Raw genomic sequence first — 16060 nt, 5'->3', positions numbered from 1 at the left:
GCCGCCACGTCCGCCCCGGGCCTCGCTCAGCAACGGGGGTCCCGAGCTCCGCGCTCCGATCTCCCCGGAGCCTCCGCGGCGGCGCTGAGTCCACGTGGCCGGCAGCTCCGGGGCTCCCCCAGGAGGCCGCTCGACGTCGCCGGCCGAGGCCCCGCCCCCCCAAGCGCGTCACTCGAGAGGCGCCTCCTGGGAGAACGCCGAGGCCGCAGGGAGCCCGGAGGCGGGACTTCCGGCCAGAGCTGCGGAGACGGAGGAAGCGGGTCATCGCGCAGGCGCGCTGCGTTGCGGCCGGAGCGGGGGAGGGGCGCGCCCGTGGGAGCCGCGGGGAGGCCGAGCGGGCGGAGCGGATCGTCGCCGAGGAGCCGCCATGGAGGCGCGGGGGCAGCCGCAGTCGCCGGCAGCGTGAGTGCGGGGCGGGCGAAGGACGCGCGCCCCTTCCGGGCAGCTTCCGCCGAGCCCGCCTCCTCCCGCGCCGCGGGGCCCTGGGCGGCCGGTTCCCATGGCGACGGGCGGGGCGGAGGCGGGAGGGAGGGAGGCCCCCGCCCACCCCCTCCTCTCTCTCTCTCTCTCTCTCTCTCTCTCCCTCTCCCGGCAGGGACCGGAGGAGCCAGGGCGATGCCAACCCGGCGGCCACGGCCCACATCGCGGAAGACGTGCAGGGCGACGACCGGTGGATGTCCCAGGTGAGCCTCGCCCGTGCCCGTCATCGCCCGGGGAAGAGGCCCGGCGGGGGGAAGCGGCGGCCCTTCGGAGCGGAGGAGCCGCCGGTGCCTTCACGCTGCTCGTCTCCCTCCCTGCAGCACAACCGCTTCGTCTTGGACTGCAAGGACAAGGAGCCCGACGTGCTCTTCGTGGGCGACTCCATGGTCCAGTTGCTGCAGCAATACGAGGTACGGGGGTGGGGGCTCCTTTGGCTCCCCGGCTGGGAGAATCCGACCCGTTTATGGGACTCCCTTTTAATTTAGTAAAAGTGCACATTGGCCGCGGTACAGCATTCCACCTCTTCATCAGCTTTACATTGATCAGTAATCAACATTTCAATCAATAAACAAACTGATTTTCAGTAGAAAAGTTTGGATAATTCTGATTTGAAAAGGTGGGGCAAAAACTCATACAGCAAAATACCAGCAGATGTCGAAAAGGATCTTTGCATCTCTTACCCTGAAGGCATATCTGTGAGCGGTTTGAGGAAGCCCAAGCAGCTAGGGGAGACCGGGTGCCACCTCAGTGGGCAACCTCTGGCCCCTGGGGGACAGGGCAGCATCCAAAACCCTCACAGAAGGCATCATGCCTGGATTTCAGTATCATCATTTGGTTGTTTTTTGTGGTGGTGTGTTGCATAGTGGGAACGGGCATGGAGGGTTTTCCAAAGACAAACCGATTCCATTCCCAATCCAGAAGGTTTGGTGACATCACAGGATGATTTCCAGGCCTCCAGATGATCAGAAGTGTCCAATGGGCTTCAAATGTTTCCCATCCTTATCTGGATTGCAGATGACCGAGGATGGATTCTTTGCTTTAGCCTGAATAAAAATGTTCCCTTTTAATCTAAGCAACCGCTGAATGCTTAAGCGTATCAGTAGTTTATTCCTGAAATCCCCTGCCTTTGTTCAGGGATGATTCCAAAGATTTATCATTGCAGATATGGCGAGAACTTTTTTCACCATTACATGCACTGAATTTTGGGATTGGTGGAGACACTACAGGACATGTTTTGTGGAGACTGAAGAACGGTGAACTGGAAAATATTAAGCCCAAGGTAAGGTGCCTATAACTGTGAGAAAGAACATTACCTCCCGTAATATTCTCTCCTCCCTCCCCCCCATCCCCCTCCCCCCCCCACACAGTGCCCTTTGCTGGGTTTTGTTATACCCAAAGCATTCCTATGTTATTCTAATTCAGAGCTATTACCTGCACAGTCTGATTGGTATCTGACTGGCAAGGGAGCGGAGAGCTGTGACTGCCACGTTCTCTGGGCACTGAAACATCCTAGGGGCCACTTGTGATGTTGCATTTCTATCTGAAGCCAGGCAATGCAGAAATCTTTCTCTCTTTCTGGTCCCTCCCTCAATCTCAGGTCGTTGTTCTTTGGGTTGGAACAAACAACCATGAAAACACCGCAGAGGAAGTAGCTGGTGGAATAGAGGCCATCGTGAGACTGATCAATACCCGGCAGCCCCAGGCTAAAATCATTGTACTGGTATGTAAAAGTACCACCTGCGGTGCATTTGCATATTTTTGTAACTTGTTTTTATTTTAATCAGGTGGAAGGGAAGCATCATAAGAAGAACAAAAGTGCTGGCTTTTGTTACAGAAAGTCCACTGGAGAAGCCTTACCTTGGCCGAGGGGGAGAATTGGAAGGCTGCCTCAGACAATCCCTAATTTAATCATTGTTCTTGGCAGCTTAGTTTTGTAAGCGTCTGGATAATTTCTTTCATAAAGGCAACTCTAAGATGGCCATGTTCTCCTGAAAAAGGAAGTCTTTACATAAGAGCAATACATGATAGTATAATTTTCCTCCTGTTGATTCATCTTTTTAAAAGTGGCTGTGGAAAAGCCAAACATGGGAGTGTGGGGGAGCTTTCCTGCTAACCTGCACTTCTCCCCTCCCTCATTCAAGGGCCTGCTCCCTCGAGGTGAGAAGCCAAACCCGCTGCGGCAGAAGAACTCCAAGGTGAACCAGCTCTTGAAGGCCTCCTTGCCGAAGCTGGCCAGTGTCCAGCTGCTGGATGTGGATGGGGGCTTTGTGCACTCGGATGGCGCCATTTCATGCCACGACATGTTTGATTTTCTGCACCTGACGGGTGCCGGCTACGCAAAGATCTGCAAACCCCTCCATGAACTCATCATGCAGCTGCTGGAGGAAACCCCGGAAGAGAAACAGGCAACCCTGGCCTGACAGCCCATCCCACCCCACCCCACCCCACCGCCATCAGCCCAGTTCTGTTTTCCATGGCACTACTGAATCCTCGCTCAACATGCTTTCCATTGTTGAATGTTACTGGGTGTTGTGTTCAGCCCTGGAAAGGGAGGTGGAGGGTGGCACGGCCGGTCCCGCAGCCTGTGGCTGGCCAAAGATGTCCCAGGGCCTCTTTGGTCACTTGGCCTGAACAGGATCTCCCCGTGGCCGCTTCTCCCTCCTGGGGTGGTGAGAATGCTGGTCAGCGGCCCGTTGGCTCCTGCTGCTCTCCTCCCCATTCCTGCCTCCTCAGTGTCCAGGCTGCCCACAGCGTTGAAATGCCTAAACTCATCGGTCGCACTCACATTCCACTCCCTGGACTGAAAAGTAGCTGCTTCTTTAAAAGTTGGAATTGTTTGAAGAGTTTTTATATTTACTGGATTTGGGTTTTTGTTTTAAGTGATATTAGCTGCTTTCTTGCTTTGGCAAACAAACCAGAACAGGAGACAGCTACCTGTGACAACTTGATACATGTGAACAATTATGGGTTGAGTGAGTGAACATTTAACTTGGCTATTTCATTTCTTTGTTTAAAAGGATGTGATTCCCTTGCTGGGAACAGGATGGGGGGGTGGTCGGCTTCGGAAAAAACCTGCCTCTGAGGTGTGTTGGTGCAACACTCCCAACTTGTCCAAGGCCTTGGAGCCTGTCTGCTCATTCCCATCCAGATTAAACTGACGCTTCTTCTTGCTAGGTTATCTGCTGCAGAACGCTCATTTTTAAGAGCAAAAAGCAAGTGATTGTTCCATTGCACCCCTCCCCTGGCCCACCCCCCCTTCCCTTGCAAGGGCTGAGCTTCACAATCCCAGGACATCCCTTTCTTTGGGGTGGGGCAGGGGGGGGTCAGCCTTGTACAAGTATTTGTGCAAATGAGTCCTTTTGCCGTGGCCATTTCATCTGCCCAGGATATTCCAGGTCTGCCAGAGTATAGTTTTTAGGAGAAAAAACCCTCTGAAGTAAAATGCCTCAGTTCATAGAGATTTTTCTGGGAAGAACTTTCAGTCTCAGATAATAAGTGGGATTGGGAGAGAAAGATTTTATCCCTAAACAGGCAGCGAAGAAGGAAGATACTTCACTCCTTTTTACCTGAGCAAGTGATGGGCCCCAGTTCCCCAAATGTGGTTTGATACCTGAGAATGCAGTAAAGAATACAGATGTTACTGTAATTTCTCTTCTCCTCCCTCCCCCCCCCAACCACCCTAGGCCACCCCAGCTGTGGCCCCTCGAAAGACATCCTTTACCCACTTGGCATTTGTTCTGAGAAGATGCCTCCATTCATGGATGTGCTCTTGACCAATCGTGTCTTCCAGAGGATCCTGCCCTGGTCAGCCAGCCAATCATCTTTTCCCTTGCATCTCCCAGCACAAGCATCAGCTTGGCAAAAGCACAAGGCTTAAAGAATTCCCAGAGTGAATCCACCCTCCGGAGGTCCTCTGTGTTGGCATCCAGGGATTGGAGTGGGCAGGGGCCATTGCAGTGGCACCTTGCTGCTTTCCTCCAGAGATGCCTCTGGCCTGAGGCTTGGCCCTTTCCCAGCCATGACTGCTTTGGAGCCCAGCGGCTTCTCCTGCACCCAGACCTTGGCCAGTGTCCTCACTAAGAAAGTCCCGTGTCTCCCCATGGGATTGGCAGCCTCGCCAGAGGCCCCTTGAGGTCCCGGCTGCATCCTTGGCAACAGCAATCTATATCTTGCTGCCTTCTTGTGCCCCATGGAGGTCCTGCTCCTCACATTTGCTGGGGACTCAGGTTGGCTCATCTGCTGCCCGCCCAGGAGCACCCCTTGCCAGTGTGTGCTGCGCCCTGGATCTGGTCCTGTGATATCCGAGCATTGCCCGTTTCCTATTCATTGCAGCACACGGGGAGCGCAGATGAAGGCACCGTTGATCTTGTGGCCTGCATGTGGGAAGGGGCCGCCTGTACTTTGGAGGAAGAGCCGAGTTGGGGGGTAGCATTCGCTTCCCCTCCCGCCCCCCCCCCCGTCAGTGGCTTCCCTGCGCCCCCGGAGGGAGGAACCTGCTCTGGCTAAGCGGCGCCGGTGGCCGGTAGAGCCCGTTGGCTGTGAGCGTCTTTCCCTATGGAGGTCTCTCTTCCGTCCACGCTTCTCCGCGTCTAATTGGGAGGGGGGGTCTTTCCGCCCGGGGCTTCGCAGCGGGGCCAACCGCCGCCTTCCAAGCGAGGCCGCCGGCCTCCACCGCGCCGCTCCGTCTGGCTGGGGCAGGTAGGCAGGCAGGCCGGCCGCTCCTCCTCCTCCTGCGCGGCCCGCCCTCGCCCGCCTCCCTTTAAAGGACGCGGCCTCGGCGGCGCCGCCCAGACGAGCGGAGCGCCCGTCCCCGCGGCTGCCGGCCCGCCACCCCCGCCGCCCGCCGGCCATGCTGAGGGCGCCGCTGTCGCTGCTGCTGCTGCCGCTGCTGCCGCTGCCTCCCCTGCGCGGGGCCGCGGCCGGGCCGCCCGAGAAGCGCGTGGTGCAGAAGGAGGCGGCCTTCGAGCAGCTCTACGGCGACGCCGTCAACGAGGAGCTGCTCAACATCTACGCCTTCAACCACAGCGTCTCCCGCAACCGGGTGAGCCGCCTCCGCCCGCCCGCCAGACGCGCTGGCACCTCGGGCGGCAGGAAGCGGGGGCGGCGCCGGCGCCTCCCGAGCCGAGGCCCCGGTCGCCCCCGCCGGCCTGGCTACCCGACCTTTGCCCCGCGCCTGCCAGCTGGCCCCGGCGGTGGTGGCCGGCTCCTCCTGCCTGCCTGGCGGTCCCTGCGCGCGGGGGCCTCTTTGCAGAGGCGGCTGGGCCTGAGCGCCGCTCTCGTTGCCCCACAGACGGAAGGCGTCCGGGTGTCGGTGAACGTGATCTCCCAGCAGAAGGAGCGGCCGGTGCTCTTCCCGGTGCTCTTCGTGGTGCGGCAGAAGGAGGCGGTGGTCTCCTTCCAAGTGCCCTTAATCCTCCGGGGCCTGTGAGTAGCCTCCCCCCCTCCCGCGCGCCGTCCTCTTCCGGCTCCTCCGACGGGACGGCCCAGCTGGGAAGCCGGCAACCGGGAGGGCCGCTGGGGCCAAGAGCTGGCGCCCTTTCCTAGCCCCTCCTGGCAGCCGGGCCCCGCCTGGCTCTCCAGCTGCCCCCTGGCAACAGCAGCGGGAAAGGGAGGCTGGCTGCTCCTGGGGTGCTCCGAGCCCCAGGGGCCCCGATGGCTCTGTGGCCCTAAAGGGAAGGGGCCCCGCAGCAGCAGCTCCTCCTCCTACCCCCTGGCAGGTTCCAGAGGAAGTACCTCTACCAAGATGTCAGCCGCACTCTGTGCCAGCCGCCCACCAAGAGCGAAGTGGAGACCCAGTTCTTCTTTGTGGACGTCTCCACCCTCTCGACCACCAACACCTCTTACCAACTGCGGGTCTCCCGCGTGGAGAACTTTGTGCTCAGGTGAGCCGGGCTGGCGGTGGGAGGCGAAGGGCAAAGGTGGGGCGAGGGTCCTGGCCATGGGGAGGGGAGGAGGGCGGAGCACCCGGGTGGGCCCTGGAAGGCAGGCAGATTCTCCATGCGCTGCCCCAGAAGTGAAAAAAGCCCTGAGTGCAAAAACCCCAGTCAGTCCGTCGGCCAGGGAGGAGGAGGAGGAGGAGCTTCTCAGTTTCTGCTGGGGGAGGGGGGTGGTCTCTGAGCGGAGGGGGCAAGCGGTCAGTGGGACCCCCCTTGTGGTAGCCCTGCCTGCACCAACCGCATCCCCTGCTGGTCTCTCTCAATGCAGGACAGGGGAGCCCTTCACTTTCAACGCCACAGCAGCCCAGCCACAGGTAGGTCTCCCGGCAGGCCAGGTGGGTGTTGCCTGGGTGGGGGGAAGAAGACACCCACCCACCCACCCCCGGCCAAGGCTTGGGCATCTCTGAACTCTGGACCTGCCTGTCAAACGGGGACACTTAGCCGGAGGTTCTGTCCCTCTCACCCCGTCACTCGGACAGGCCTTTCTGTTGTCCTGAGGCCGGGGGTCAGGCAGGACCGGTGGGAGGCCTCCGCCTGCCAAGCTGCAGCCCCTTTGCTGTGACCCTCCTGCCCTCGGAGCACCCGCTGTGGGTCCCCAAGATGAGGCCTTTGGGTGCTTGGCTTCCCTGATGAGGTGCCCAAGGAAGCTTCCCAGCCTCAAGAAGGGCCCCCAAGGAGCCCCCACAGCTGGCAGGCAGAGAAAGTCCGGGTTGGGGGCTGGGTGTGGCGCCCGAAGAAAGGGAGGCATCATCAGCCAGGCTCTTCTGAAACGGTTCTCCTCTCTCTCTCTCTCCTTGGCGCACAGTACTTCAAGTACGAGTTCCCCGAGGGGCTGGACTCCGCCATCATTAAAGTGACCTCAACCACGGCCTTTCCTTGCTCGGTCATTTCCGTCCAGGACATTCTGGTCAGTGAGGGGTGGGGGATGCTTATAGGACCCAGGGGGCTGCAGGCCTCCTTTTGCCCAAGAGGCTGACTGCCCCTTCTGGCTTGCTCTCTTACTGCCCAGTGTCCCGTCTATGACCTGGATAACAACGTGGCTTTCATTGGCACCTACCAGACCATGACCAAGAAGGCAGCGATCACCGTGCAGGTACAACTGGGATGCCAGTAATCTGACTGGCCCTGTTAATATGGGATAATATCGCGGATGTCAGTTAGCCGGCGCTGGCGCTGGCATCGGTTGGCCTGAATGGCCCATCTTGCCTTGGCCTCTGAAGCAGCCGCCTAGGACCACCAACTCAAGTCTCCGGAGGGTCGTCCACGCGTTGTCTATAACACAACGGTTAGAGAGTAGAAAGCAGGACGCCTGAGGGGGCGAACAAGGAGCCTCTGAAGACCACCCTCATCTCTGATCTTCACTCAAAGATTTTCTCCATTCCTTGGTTTTTCGCAGAAGAAGGATTTCCCCAGCCACAGTTTCTACGTGGTCGTGGTAGTGAAGACCGAAGATGAAGCTTGTGGGGGGCCTTTACGTTACTACCCTCTTTCCAAAGGTATCGGGGGGAGGGGGCAGCTGGGCTGAGGGCTGTTTGTGGAGGCTTCATCAGCTGACTGGCCAGGAAGGCCTCCAGGGACGATAGCGCCCGGCACGTGAGGGATCTGGGAGCCAGGCTTGGGGGTGCGAGGCTGTGTTCTGGGGCTTCTTCCCCTGATCCCCCGTCCCCATTTGGTCGCTTCCACCAGTGCATTTGGGGGAGGAAGCAGATGTGCACATAAGGGGGATGAGGAGGAGGAGACTAGGAAAGCAGCCTGTTCTCCTGGAGAGGCTGGAAGGGTTTTTAAGAGGCCCCGGAAATCCAGAGTCGTTCTGTCTTCTGGCCTCCACGTTCACAGCTAGTCCAGCCTCCCATCTTTGGGGCAAGAAGATCACCTGAGTTCAGGGCCTCCAGGGAGCCCCTCGTGATGGGCAAAGAGGTGGCTGGCTGGAGGAAGGGCCTCTGGAACTCTGCCACCTGCAGGGTCAGAGTTAGGAGAGCTGATCCCGCCCTTTCCGTCTCCCAGATGAGCCTATTGACCAAGGCCACCGCCAGAAAACCTTGGACGTCGTGGTGACCCCTGCAGTCAGTTGTAAGCACCTCAGCGGCATATCCCCCTGTGTGGAGAAGGAAGGGGGGGCATCCCCCCTCCTCCTCCTCCTCCTCCTGACTTGGAGCTGGCTTCCTTGTAGACCTAAGGAGTGGGTAGCACAGGGCCTGGCCGGATTGAGGGGGGGGGCATCTCCAGGAATCTTTGAGCTCAGGTTAGTGGCTGGGGTGGCCAAGAGGGCAGCCACTGGGCTGGGAGGGGAGGGGGGCCGGCAGCCACTGGGCTCGCAGGGGCTTCCTAGCCAGGCCTGCCAGGTGCGTGAGGGCGTCTCCCCGGCTCCTCCACAGCAGAGACCTACCTGAACGGCATCCTCTTCTGCCTGGCCGTCTTCCTGTCCTTCTACGTCCTGACGCTGCTCATTGCCTGCTGGGAGAACTGGCGGTGAGTGTGCCCATGGGGGCTCCTCTGCCAAGGGAACGCCTTGGGCGCTGCCACTCCCGTCCCCCTTGCTGTCGTGGAGCCCGTTTTCCTTGGCAGTGGGGGCAGGGCCTCAGTGGAAAACGCGGCTTTGCCTTGTTTGTGTGGCGGGGCCGAAGGGGAAGGGAGGGCAAGAGGGACTTCCGGGCGGCAGCGTTCATGCCACCCAATGCCCGCTTCTCCTGGGGAGGAGGGGGAAGGCAGCCGCACGTCCCTTCAGGAGGCTTCCTTGCTCGGCAGGCGGCAGAAGCGGAGGCAGCGGCAGCTCCAGGTCCTGAGTGCGGTGGACACTCCCTGTTCCGATGGGGGGGTGCGAGGTAGGTGGGGGTCTGGTGCCCTCGGGGGGTGGGGGGGGGTCTGTGGCCGGGGAGGGGCCTGTCCTTTTCTTCGGCTTCTGCTCGCGGTGCTCGTGGTCCTGACGGCTGCAGGCCTTTTGCTGAGTCCCGGCGGGGGGTGGCAGGCGCATGCTGAAACCCCCTTGGGGGTCTGACTCTTCCAGGGACCACCAGCCCTCAGTTGCTGGAGCCCCAGAGCTGAATCAGCCTCACTCCATAACTCATGGTGGGTTTGCACAAGGTGCTGGACTGCGCTGAAATGCGGTCAGGGTGCTGCAAGAACCAGTTGCTGGTTGTGCATGTTACACGGATGTTACACGGATGTTACACGCTTAGATTTTGATCTTCTTGGGCTGGGAAGCGGCATGTGGGGACTGAAGAGCTCAGAGCTTCAGAAGTACAGCATGCGTCTCCCTCACATCAGGCAACTGCCTTAGTTTATAAACAATTTCTTCCTTTCCTCCTTCCTTCCTTCCTTCCTTCCTTCCTTCCTTCCTTCCTTCCTTCCTTCCTTTCCTCCTTCCTTCCTTCCCTCCTTCCTTCCTTCCTCCCTTCCTTCCTTCCTTCCGGGATGCTGCTCCACGCCAAGCCTCTCTTCTTGGTAAGCAGTCAGCCTCCCCCCCCCACCCCCCAACTCGGCTTCTCTTGCTTCCTGTGCTGGGGGAGATCCCTCTTCCCCCGGGGTCGGCCCTGAGATCAGCTGCAGAGACCCCCACCCACCCCCCGCGCTGAGTGGCCCTTCTGGGAGCTCCCCTCCGGAGGGGCTGGCCGGTCCAAGGCCGTGATGGGGCTCCTTTCAGGCTGAGTTGTGGCTCTGTTGTTGCAGGGGGCCTTCCGGACTCCTTCCAGGGACACCCTGCCCTCAGCAGTCAGAGCTACGGCTCCTTTGGTGAGTTCCAGCCTCCCGGCCAGCAGAAAAGGGGGGAGGGAGCTCCTGCCTGTTGGGGACGACGATGCTTTCCTCGGCTCCCGGCTGGGCCCGGCGGGGGCCTTTCCCCCCCCCCCATACCTGGCTGGTGACTCACCTGGGGGCCCCCTCGCTCCCCCCCCCCCAGCAGACACCGGCTCGGCTGCCAGCAGCGAGAACGTCACGGACAGCCTGCTTTCCACGGAGGCCTCCTCCAACTACGCCGGTGAGACGCGTGACTGGCGCTCGGGGTGCTTCCTGTCGCCCGGCTGCCCCCTGCATGCGTGTGGAGGAGGAGGGGCTTTCTGGGCTGCGCTGCCCTCCGCTTGCAAAGGGGCCCCTCTGGGCAGGATTGGCCCCACTCTGTGTAACTCTCTCCTTTCTCCCCAAGGGCAGCACATGTGCCAGCAGCGGCAGAGACACTGGGCAGCCTTTGCAATGGGTAGAGAGAGACTGGCCCCCCCGTCAGTCTGGCATCTCCTTCCTGTGCTCCTTGCCTGGCCGGAGGCCCCTCCTTGGCAGCCGTGGGCCAAGCCCCCCTCTTCGGGGCTCCGCAGGGAGTGAAGCTTTTAGAGCATTTGGGGGCCGTGGCTGGAAGGAATAGGGGGCGCTGAGGCCTCTCCCTTCCTCCCTGGTGCTGCCAGTGGGGCAAGGCGCGTTCTCTGCACAGGCTCTGGCCCGGCTCTTTCCTGGCTGTCCCTTGCCTTCAGGCTCTCTGGGTGGCTCCTCTGCCTGGGAAGAGCCAGGCCAGAGGGAAGAGCCCGAAGGCCCAGGGCAGCCAGAGAGTCACTTCCCCTCAGGGCCTGGCCCAGTGGCTGCTTGCCTGGCAAGGGCACCGGCAGTGGGATGCCAGACCCCCCCCCTTTCCCTCGACGAACGGAGGCTTCCTGAGGGGCTGCCCCTGTGACCAGGGAGGGAGTTTTCCGTGCCCCCCCAGGGGTGGGCCTGGGTGTCCGGCCTCTCAGCCCCCCTCTCCCTCTGCACCTGAGGAACTGCAGCCCCTCAGAAAGCTCGTGGGGGGGTGGTGGTTGCATGATGGTTCCCCTCCCCTTGCCGGGGGTTGCATGGCTTCCAATCAGCCGGGCGAGGGTGCTTGGGAAGTGGTGGGTGGGGGGCGGCTACCGTGGGCCCCGTCTCTCCTCGGGCCTCCTGCTCACTCAGCCTCCACAGGCCAACTGCCAGCAGGCTCCGGTCAGCCCCATCGGTAATTGGATGGCGCGGGCCGACCGGCACTTTCAAAGCCCCGAACCTTTGCGGTAACGCTGCCTTCTGCCCCCTCCAGATCGCTCCCTAGAGAACGTGGTGGGGCGGCCGCGGCTCGACTCGCTCAGCTCCGTGGAGGAGGACGACTACGACACCCTGACTGACATCGAGTCGGACAAGAACGTCATTCGCACCAAGGTTGCGCAGGGGGGGAGGGGGCAGCTCTGGGGCCACCGTTGCCTAGAGCAGTGTTTCTCAACCTTGTCAACTTGAAGAGGTCTGGACTTCAACTCCCAGAATTCCCCAGCCAGCGAATGCTGGCTGGGGAATTCTGGGAGTTGAAGTCCAGACCTCTTCAAGTTGACAAGGTTGAGAAACACTGGCCTAGAGTATAGGGAGAGGGCCGAGATTGGGTCCCGCTCTGCTGCCCAGCACTCCTTTCCTCTGACCCTCGGTTGGGGGGCTCTGCAGAGCCTGGAGGGGGGGGGAACTTGCAAGGGGCCTGGGCACGTCCTGCGTGAGCAGCCTGAGAAGGGCTCCGGGTGCAGCCAGGCCCCAGGGAAGAGCAGGGGGTGTTGTGTGTGAGCCCCTGGGGAGACTTGAGTGCGCCCCCCCCTCCCCAGTTACCTGCTGGAGCCTCTTCCTGGGTGTCGGGAGAGGAGGGGCCCATTGGAGGGGCTGCCAGGTGGGGCTCCGCAGGGGGAGGCTTCCGGGGGAGGGGAGGGGCCGCAGCTCAGCAAGAGTCCGGTGTGTTTTGCAGAAGTTCCTGTGTGTGTCTGATCTGGCACGCAAAGACAAGCGAGTCCTGCGGAAGAAATACCAGATCTACTTCTGGTGAGAGAGCTGGGTGGGGCTGGGGGCTGGTTGTGCGTCCCCCCCCCACAGACCCCTCCTGGCTGCACATTGCCAGGGCAACTGACGGGGGTCTTCCAATGGAGAATGTCCTCTCGCCCCTCCCTCCCTCCTTCCCCCCCTACAGGAATATCGCCACCATTGCTGTCTTCTACGCCCTGCCGGTCGTCCAGCTGGTCATCACCTACCAGACGGTAACGCAGCCCCTGGCTTTCCCCTCCCCGCCCGGCCTTGGCCCTGGCCTGTGCCCAGCCTGTCTCCCCTGTCTCCAGCCCTCCTGGCCAGCCCCTCCTTTGCCCCCCGCAGGTGGTGAACGTGACTGGCAACCAGGACATCTGCTACTACAACTTCCTCTGCGCCCACCCTCTGAGCAACCTCAGGTAGGAGCCGGGAGGGTGGCCCCCGCCTTGCTCCCCCCCCCCCTTGGCCCCCGGGGCTTGACGTCCCTCCCCTCTCCGTCCCTCCAGTGCCTTCAACAACATCCTGAGCAACCTGGGCTACGTCCTGCTGGGCCTCCTCTTCCTGCTCATCATCCTGCAGCGCGAGATCGGCTACAACCGGGCCCTGATACGCAACGACTTCCAGGCTGTGGTGAGGCCCTTCCCGGGACCACCGGAGGGGGACGGGGACCCGTGGCTCTTCCTCCCCCTCTGCCTGGAGAGGGGAGCTGGGAGGGGGCGGCTTCCTCAGGCGGGACGTCCCGTTGCAGGAGTGTGGCATTCCCAAGCACTTCGGCCTCTTCTACGCCATGGGCACTGCCCTCATGATGGAGGGCCTCCTGAGCGCCTGCTACCACGTCTGCCCCAACTACACCAACTTCCAGTTCGGTGAGTGGCTCCCCGCCAGGTCCCCGGGTGGGCGGCCGGGTGTGGCTCCCAAGGCCTGGGAAGGAACCCCGGAAGCCGTTCAGCCGGGGAGGGCGGGGCCTTCCGGGGCTCAGCCGTGGCTCTTCCGTGGCAGACACCTCCTTCATGTACATGATTGCCGGGCTGTGCATGCTGAAGCTGTACCAGAAGAGGCACCCGGACATCAACGCCAGCGCCTACAGCGCCTACGCCTGCCTGGCCGTCATCATCTTCTTCTCGGTCGTGGGGGTGGTGAGTGAGCACAAGGGGCCCCCGTAGGAGGTTCATCCTTGGGGAGGCGCTGGGAGCCCTGGAGATAGCGGGGGGGGGGCAGCAGACTCCGAGAGGGGATCCTCGAAAGGTGTGCAAAGCTGGGGAGGAACTGTGTCTTCCCTAGGACAAGCCCCCCCCCCCCAAAGCAGGAGTTCCTGAGTCCAAGGAGAGCCCCCCCCCCCCCTGAAGCCTCTGTCCCTGCCGCTCTCTGCCCCCAGGTCTTTGGCAAAGGCAACACGGCCTTCTGGGTGGTCTTCTCGGTCATCCACATCCTGTCCACCCTGCTGCTCAGCACCCAGCTGTACTACATGGGCCGCTGGAAACTGGGTGAGTGGGTGGGTGGGAGTGGGGGGAGCTCTGGGGGAGGGGGCTGGGTGGGGTTGCCCACGAGGGGGATTGCCAAGCCCAGCCAGGATGCAGCCCACCCCCAGCCTCCCCGGGGGTCTTCAGCGTCTCCGTCTCCCCCCAGATTCTGGCACCGGGCGCCGGATCTTCCATGTGCTGTACACAGACTGTATCCGGCAGTGCAGCGGGCCCATGTACACGGTGAGTGAGGAGGTGGGTGGGGGGTCCCCCCTCCCCCCTCCCCCTTTTGGAATCTCTCTTCCTGGAGGCCTCACCCCACCCCCCCCCCCCCCCCACTGCTTCTCTCTGCAGGATCGGATGGTGTTGCTGGTGATGGGGAACCTCATCAATTGGTCTCTGTGAGTGAAAGCAGCCGGCCAGCTAACCCCCCCCCCCAAAAAAAAGGCCAAAGACGGAGTGCCCACCTTTGGGGCTCAAACAGCCGCTTCACAGGCAGCGTCCCAAGAGGCCGCACCCGCTGGGGAGCCTCCGGATGCTTTCGGGGGAGAGTAGCAGAGCTGGGGGCCCAGGTGGGAGGGCTGCTCTCAACCGCCTTCCTCTGCCCAGGGCGGCCTATGGGCTGATCATGCGCCCCAACGACTTCGCCTCCTACCTGCTGGCCATCGGCATCTGCAACCTCCTGCTCTACTTCGCCTTCTACATCATCATGAAGGTGCCTCCCCTCTGCCCAGGGGTGCTTCTTTCTGGAGGGGGGGCCCTCCCCGGGACACACACGCCCCGATGGCCCCCCTGACCCCTCCCTTCCCTGCAGCTCCGGAGCGGCGAGCGGCTTCTCCCGGTGCCCCTGCTCTGCATCACCTGCACCTCCGTGGTGTGGGGCTCCGCCCTCTTCTTCTTCTTCCAGGGCCTGAGCACCTGGCAGGTGAGCTCACCCAGGCCAGAGGGGAGGGGTGCGGTTGCAGCTTCTCTTGGCCCCCGCGGGGGCCGGGTTGCCTCGGGGCTGCTGGGCGTCCAGGTGAGGGAAGCTGGGCTTCCTCCTCAGGGGGCTCGGTCCTTCGCCCTCTTGGCTGGGCTCCCGCACGGCGGTTGGGCAGCGGGTGAGAGGAGCAGCTGCTTCTCAACCCCTGCCGAATGGCCGGCCTGCCCTGTGCCCTGGCCTGCTGCCCACCCCGAGCCCGGCTGGTCGCTGCTTTCCACAGAAAACTCCGGCCGAGTCCCGAGAGCACAACCGGGAGTGTGTCCTGCTGGGCTTCTTCGACGACCACGACGTCTGGCACTTCCTCTCCTCCATCGCCATGTTTGGCTCCTTCCTGGTACGGCAGAGGTCTCCAGGGGGAAGGGGCGCTGGGGTCAAGGGGCAGAGGTCTCCAGGAGGAAGGGGCGCTGGGGTCAAGGGGCAGAGGTCTCCAGGGGGAAGGGGCTCTGGGGTCAAGGGCCAGAGGTCTCCAGAGCGGAACACAACTTGGCGTTAGCCTGAGGATGGGATGGGGGGAGGGGAGAAGGGGGGTTTGAGCGCTGTTGGACATACATTCTGGGGGGGCCTCGCAGGGGATTGCAACCCTCCCCTGCCGTCCCTCCAGGGGCCTCTGATGGCGCCTTCCCTTTGCGCAGGTCCTGCTGACCCTGGATGACGACCTAGACTGCGTCCAGCGTGACAAGATTTACGTCTTCTGAGGGAGCCCAGAGGCTCACCGGAAGGTCTCCTGCTGGCGGGTGCTGGGGCCACAGCTGTGAGCTCCCCCCTCCCCAACGCATCAAGGGAGAGTCTGCGGAGGGGGAAGGAGGCCGCCATCCTGAGCCTCCGAAAGCTGAGCCGGCCGGGCAATGGGTTCAAAGGCTGCCCCTCTGTCGGTTTCCCTTCCTCGGCCAACAGCGGAGAGAAAAGCTCCCGGGCTCCAGCACTGCCCGCAACTCTGGGGAGAGGCTGCAAGCGGAACAGCTGGGCTGCCGTTCAGTGGGGCAGCCCTCGGAAACTGACTCTGTTCTCTTCCTCGGTGCCTGCACCGACCTCTGCAGGGGCCTCCGCTGCTTTGTTAAACAGGGAGCAACGGCCACTCGGCCCCCCTCTGCCCCCCCCGGCTGCAGCCGCAGCATTGTCCAGGCAGGGGGTGCCCCTTCCTCCTCCTCAGGCCCATCGGGTGCCACATAGTCACTGCCCGTGAGGAGGAAGGGGGCTCCTCCACGCAAGTTGGGGCCTCCCTAGCTTTGGCCCCCAAGCAAGCCGGGCCCTGGTTTCCTGGGGGGAGGGGGGCCAGGAGAAGATCAGAAAGGTCAGTCCAGGAGGCCGAGAGCTGCTCTTTCCCCACTCAAGGACCGGCCCCTCCCTCCCCCTTTCTCCATTCCTGGTTCTGGATTGTGGCTGAGACGGTTTTCCTTTGAAATGGTTCTTGGTATAAAAAACTCTTGAAGAAAATTGGC

At 61.9% G+C, this 16060-nt stretch overlaps 2 protein-coding genes across 5 annotated transcripts; both read left to right on the top strand.

The window, feature by feature from the left end:
• The first annotated feature begins 254 nt into the window (after positions 1 to 254).
• PAFAH1B2 (platelet activating factor acetylhydrolase 1b catalytic subunit 2) lies at positions 255 to 3658 on the top strand. Its single transcript, XM_014055821.2, has 6 exons — positions 255 to 402; positions 596 to 683; positions 801 to 890; positions 1643 to 1759; positions 2078 to 2200; positions 2622 to 3658. The coding sequence occupies exons 1-6, from the start codon at positions 368 to 370 to the stop codon at positions 2898 to 2900; spliced, it is 732 nt and encodes a 243-aa protein (XP_013911296.2). The 5' UTR covers positions 255 to 367; the 3' UTR covers positions 2901 to 3658.
• Positions 3659 to 5273: 1615 nt separating this feature from the next.
• On the top strand, positions 5274 to 15763 carry SIDT2 (SID1 transmembrane family member 2). 4 transcript variants are annotated; one of them, XM_087706466.1, is made up of 27 exons: positions 5274 to 5521; positions 5771 to 5904; positions 6198 to 6362; positions 6685 to 6730; positions 7222 to 7323; positions 7426 to 7509; positions 7813 to 7912; positions 8421 to 8486; positions 8792 to 8885; positions 9162 to 9238; positions 10083 to 10145; positions 10312 to 10389; positions 10555 to 10605; positions 11446 to 11564; positions 12127 to 12200; positions 12346 to 12412; positions 12525 to 12598; positions 12686 to 12809; positions 12928 to 13045; positions 13179 to 13315; positions 13555 to 13663; positions 13806 to 13882; positions 13994 to 14040; positions 14249 to 14354; positions 14454 to 14564; positions 14842 to 14955; positions 15254 to 15763. In XM_087706466.1, exons 1-27 carry the CDS (start codon positions 5330 to 5332, stop codon positions 15314 to 15316), a joined length of 2592 nt encoding a protein of 863 aa, XP_087562592.1. In that variant the 5' UTR covers positions 5274 to 5329; the 3' UTR covers positions 15317 to 15763. The 4 variants fall into 4 exon arrangements, with proteins under 4 accessions (XP_087562592.1, XP_087562594.1, XP_087562593.1 ...); XM_087706467.1 differs by having other exon boundaries at positions 5275 to 5521; positions 10315 to 10389; XM_087706468.1 differs by lacking the exon at positions 10555 to 10605.
• The last annotated feature ends 297 nt before the right edge of the window (positions 15764 to 16060 follow it).

Source organism: Thamnophis sirtalis, unplaced genomic scaffold (genome assembly GCF_051295495.1).
Source record: "Thamnophis sirtalis isolate CommonGarterSnake01/CBP01778 unplaced genomic scaffold, rThaSir2_p1.2 scaffold_2, whole genome shotgun sequence".
In the NCBI taxonomy this organism is placed as follows: domain Eukaryota; kingdom Metazoa; phylum Chordata; class Lepidosauria; order Squamata; family Natricidae; genus Thamnophis; species Thamnophis sirtalis.
Note: the sequence above shows the minus strand (reverse complement) of the source record. Positions and strands in the feature narration are given on the sequence as shown.